This window comes from Dendrobates tinctorius, unplaced genomic scaffold, assembly GCF_039654945.1.
Source record: "Dendrobates tinctorius isolate UK_male_01 unplaced genomic scaffold, ASM3965494v1 ptg000020l, whole genome shotgun sequence".
NCBI lineage: Eukaryota > Metazoa > Chordata > Amphibia > Anura > Dendrobatidae > Dendrobates > Dendrobates tinctorius.
Window position 1 is genome coordinate 9,018,627 of NW_027361688.1, and position 5,748 is coordinate 9,024,374.

The window sequence follows — 5,748 nt, forward strand, 5'->3', positions numbered from 1 at the left end:
GTTGAGGGCAGAGTAAAGTACTGCAGTGCGCATGCGCCGGACCTCTCTGACCTGGTCACTCTGCTCTGCCCTCAACAGGGCAGAGCAGTGCGCCTGCGCCGCGAAGCAAAGAGGAGGACGTCCCCGTTAGAAGGTGGAAGGCGCCAGACCGGACCGCGTCACCCATCGGACCAAAACCGGACCTGAACCGCCCCTAGGTGAGTATAATTGAACTCGTTTTTCTTCTCTTTCAGGTTTCATCGGGGCTAAGCCCCTGATGGTGGTGCCGGCAGCTGATAGTCCAAAAATGGGGTGACAGATTCCCTATAAAGGCCATGTGTTTGAGTCAGTGCTGCTGACTTATTATACTAATGTTTGACATATACCTGAATCTGTCCACAGGTTTTGTCTGACTCAGATTTATATTATTATTTTCCCAATGTAGAAAGCCAGGAATTACAGAAATTAATGAGGTAGAAATCCTCCTACTTTTATTAACCTTAGATGGCTGCCAGTGCCTCACCACAGTGCCTCCGCTCTATGACTGCACATTCATGATAGATCACAGATCATGTGCGCACGCACTACACTAAGCAGCCAATCACAAGAAATGTGTTCATGTGGGAGGAGCCCAGTCACAACAAACATTGCCAATCATTCCCCACTTTGTACACACTGCTCTGTCTCCTCCTCCACTCCTCCCAGGCCCCAGTCAGGCGGGAAGAAGCTAAGCAAACAGCAGATAAAAAAAATTGGATCAGCTCCCAGTGGTCATTCACATCAAAGAGCCTGCTCTTCGTCTCTCGATCATTCACGAATGACACATCACTACTTCCGTCAGCCATGGCGTCTGCTGATCTGAGAGACGAGCTGCTCTGCTCCATCTGTTTATCTGTTTTCAAGGACCCTGTAACACTGAGATGTGGACACAACTTCTGCCGGGTCTGTATTGGTCGTGTGCTGGATACACAGGACGGGTCTGGAGTTTATTCCTGTCCTGAATGTAGAAAAAGATTTCAGGTGCGTCCGGCACTGATGAGGAACATAAATCTCCATAATGTCGCAGAACGCTTCCTGATTACTCAGCAAGAACAAGAGGAGATCACCGGGATCTGCTGCACTTACTGTGTGGACTCTCCGGTACCTGCTATTAGATCCTGTCTACACTGTGAGGCTTCTCTGTGTGATAAACACCTGAGAGCTCACAGCAAATCAGCAGAACACGTCTTATCTGATCCCAGCACTAATCTGGAGAAAAGGAAATGTTCTGTCCATAAGGAACTTATAAAGTATTATTGTACTCAGGATGCCATCTGTATCTGTGTGTCCTGCAGTTTGGCTGGAGAACATCGGGGACACCGGGTGGAGATGCTGGATGAGGCATCAAAGAAGAAGAAGAAGAAACTGAGAAATGTTCTTCAGAAACTGATCACAAAGAGAGAAGAGACTGAGGAAAGAGTCCGGAGTCTGGAAAAGCGCAGGAGAAAAGCTCAAGAAAAAGCAGCTGGAGAAGCCGAGAGAGTCACTGCCCTGTGTACAGACATCAGGAGACGGGTGGACGACCTGGAGAAGAAGGTCCTGAGTGAGATCTCCAGGCAGGAAAAGGAAAAGTCACTGTCACTGTCTGCTCTGATCCATCAGCTGGAAATAAAGAAGGACGAGCTGTCCAGGAAGATGAGACACATTGAGGAGCTGGGTAACGTCACGGATCCATTGACTGTCCTACAGGAGCCAGACATCGGTGACTTGTGTGATCCTGAGGAGGAGGGAGGTGATGAGAACACAGGGGGACATGATAAACAGCCCCATGATGGAGATGACCTGGATGTGGCTGTGATCTCACACACATTACACACATTATGTGACGTAATATCAGGTATAAGGAGCGGGATCTATGTGGGGGATCCTGCAGACATATTACTGGATGTAACCACAGCTGGTAATAATGTCCATATATCAGACGACCTGAAAACTGCGAGCTGGACACGAGAGAAGCAGAAACGTCCAGAAAGAGCAGAGAGATTCTGGTATAATCAGGTGATGAGCAGGAGGGGATTTACCTCAGGACGACATTACTGGGATGTGAAGATCAGTAGATCATACGGTTGGAGGGTGGGGATGTGTTATCCCAGTATAGACAGGAGGGGAGATCAGTCACTGATTGGAGATAATAATAAGTCCTGGAGTCTGGAGAGATATAATGATCAGTATTCAGTGATACATGACAGGAAAGAGATCCGGATACCTGGCAAGATCTCCAGATATAGAGTCAGGATATGTCTGGATTATGAGGCCGGGCAGTTGTCCTTTTATGAGCTGTGTGACCCCATCAGACACTTATACACCTTCAAGGTCACCTTCTCTGAGCCCCTTCATGCTGCATTTTATGTAAATTTCTCATTAGCTTTAGATGATGGCTGGATTAGAATTTGCAGTTGAAGAATAATAGTTGTTGCAAGAAATTTGCATATAAAACATATAAAAAATCATTCAGAGTTTCATCCAGAAAAGTCAGATGATTATTTTCTCACTTGTACTCTGGGTACAATCCAATTTATTACAGCAGATATCAACCATTTAAAGTTTCCTATGTTACAGAACTACAGCGTATCCATGAATATCGGATCCTACACCATGGCGCTGTATGGCATCGCATTTTATTTTTATTATTTTTTTACGCACCCATAGACTTGAATGGATGAGTCTCATCCGATTTACATAAGACACTCGTGCATGCTGTTATTTTTTTCCCCTGCCAACATTATTCCGTCTTTTTTTTCACCAATATCACTTATACCAAAAACACCGTCTGGAGAACGACCCTCAGGGCTCCTGCATACGATCTTATATTGACCCAACCACACTTGGTCCAATCGTATTCCATGGCGCAGTGCAGATGACCAAATCGTTGTATGAAAAAAACCGTAGCCATGATTTTCCTCCGGAAATTACATGAGGCTCCACCATTCATGTCTATGGGTGTGCTAGAAAAAAAATCACATATCACAGTATAGCGTCCGATCTTTATGGATACATTACAATTCTATAGCAGGAAACTAAATGGTTAATAGCTGCTGCTGTAAAAAACTACGGTAATTATACACAGATGATAACTGAGAAAATAATCGTTTTACTTTTGTGGATAAAACTCTGACTTTTTTTTTATACGCTTGTGTATTATTGGTTTACGTGTTTCATTATACTTTTCCTCTGATTGTTTCACTTCTGTTTTTGGCTTATAGATACTGATGTCAAATATTGAACTTGTGAACATGGCCTTGCGCTACTTTCCCACAATGAGTTTTTGTTGAGTTTTTCACACCTTTCTTGAAAATATTCAAGTAGCCTATTTTACCAAATGGGGGCACAAATGTTGCAGAAAATCTGTGACCCCCAAAACCAAAATGTCATCGTGGAAACATAGACTAGTGGCAAAAAAAAATTCTGACCAAATACTGACAATCAGTATTTGGTCAGTATTTTATAAACCAAAACCAGGAGTAGTGATAGATACAGAAGTGGTGACATGCTTCTAGTTTTCTTTTCCTCTGATTGTTCCTCTCCTGGTTTTGGTTACAAATAGGGAGGTAAAAAAAATCACCAAATACTCAATGTGTGAACGTGGCCTGAAAATAAATTGGTCTGTGTCCCCTTTTCTAGAAATCTGTTTTACCTTTTGAGGGCTTGTTTTCTACATGATGAGTTTTATAGGTGCCATTTTCGGGTCTATACAATATTTTGATAACTTTTGATTGATATATTTAGGGAATTGTGGTGACTGAAAAAAACTGAAATTCTGGAGTTTTGATTTCTTTCCTTTTTTGCTTCAATATGTTCACCGTATGGGTGAAATAATTTTATATTTTCAACAGGTTGGACTTTTGTGGATGTGGCAATACAAAATATTTTATTTTTTAAACTGTCATTGTAATATTTTAACTGGGTTTTTTATTATTCTTTTTTTCATTTTTGTTCATAATTTTTTTTTTTTTTTTTAAATTTCCACCTTATACTTCTTTTTCAGTTGTTTGCTCGCTTGTACTATATACTGTATAATCTCAGTATTGCTGTATGCAGTCACTGACAGTTTCCTATCAAGCTCAGTCACAATCTGGGCCGTAAGGCTCATATTCACTTGCGAGAGACTCACAAGATTCTCGTGCAAATCTCTCGCATGAAAGCCTGGCATGTAGCCGCACGCTCTGGTCTGAGTGCCGGCGGCAGTGCCAGGTTTTCATGCGAGAAACTAGCCCGTACTATAGGACCGAGGGTGCAGAGACGTGGCCTATACATATTGCACATAGTGAGGAATTGATAGATAAAGTGTAACAGGAGAATGTATAACTGCTCATCATACAATAATCTGTGTGACAACCTTATTCCACCTTTCTATCTCACAGGACAAGGGTTGTCGTTATGTCCCGTGTTGGTCACTTCTGGGATATTTCTGGTTTTCTATCATTTTGGAGATTGTGTTTTTCCTTTAATTGTAATCCTCACACTGTATTATATCTAATGTAACCGCTCGGTATAATAAACTGTCCTCTCCTCCGGTAATATTACTACTCTGTCACGTGTCTCCTTGTGATATAGTGGGGGCTGGAGGCGTAGCTGTAGGGGGCTCATGGGCAGCCATCACACCAGGACCAGAAGAATAAGAAGAGAAGATCCGGACTCATGGAAGAGTCAGCAAATCCCAACCGACCCCGATCTTGCCTGAAACTTCCCAGAAACTGGCAATTCCTAAAGGTTTTCTTTATTCAGGAGGCCGGGAACAGGTTGTGTCTCCTGACTTTACAGTTCTCTCTATTACAGGGGTGAGCAGTTAATTTTCCCCAGGGGCCACATGAGAAACCATGACTGTTGTGGAGGGCCGAACCAATAGCTTGAAATTAATTCTGCTCAATATTAATTTATTAATATTAATTGTATTACTTAATATCGAGCAGAATTAAGTATGCTGACACCCCCTATATTTCTTTAAACCCCCCCCACAGCCCCTTATATACAGCATGAGGCTCACACAGCCTACTACATATGCGGCATGAGCCCCACACAGCCTCCCTCATATGCGGCATGAGCCCCACACAGCCTCGCTATATACGGCATGAGCCCCACACAGCCTCCCTATATACGGCATGAGCCCCACACAGCCTCCCTATATACGGCATGAGCCCCACACAGCCTCCCTATATACGGCATGAACCCCACACAGCCTCCCTATATACGGCATGAACCCCACACAGCCTCCCTATATAAGGCATGAGCCCCACACAGCCTCCCTATATGCGGCATGAGCCTTACACAACCTACTACATTTGCGGCATGAGCCCCACACAGCCTCCCTATATACGGCATGAGCCCCCCACAGCATCCCTATATATGGCATGAGCCCCACACAGCCTCTCTATATACGGCATGAGCCCCACACAGCCTCCCTATATATGGCATGAGCCCACACAGCCTCCTTAAATACGGCATGAGCCCCACACAGCGTCCCCATGTACAGCATGAGCACCACTGAGCCTCCCCATGTACAGCATGAGCCCCACATAGCCTCCCCATGTACAGCATGAGCCCCACACAGCCTCCCCATGTACAGCATGAGCCCCACATAGCCTCCCCATGTACTGCATGAGCCCCAGTTTCCCCATATACTGCATGAGGCCCCCACAGCCTCCCCATATATTGATTGAGCCCCACACAGTCTCCCCATATATTGCATGAGCCCCACACGGCCTCCCGATATACTGCATGAGCCCCACACAG

General features: G+C 44.6%; 1 protein-coding gene across 1 annotated transcript; it reads left to right on the plus strand.

The window, feature by feature from the left end:
- Window positions 1-690: 690 nt before the first annotated feature.
- On the plus strand, window positions 691-4,541 carry LOC141083391 (E3 ubiquitin/ISG15 ligase TRIM25-like). Its single transcript, XM_073567614.1, has one exon. It carries the CDS (start codon window positions 823-825, stop codon window positions 2,416-2,418), a length of 1,596 nt encoding a protein of 531 aa, XP_073423715.1. The 5' UTR covers window positions 691-822; the 3' UTR covers window positions 2,419-4,541.
- The last annotated feature ends 1,207 nt before the right edge of the window (window positions 4,542-5,748 follow it).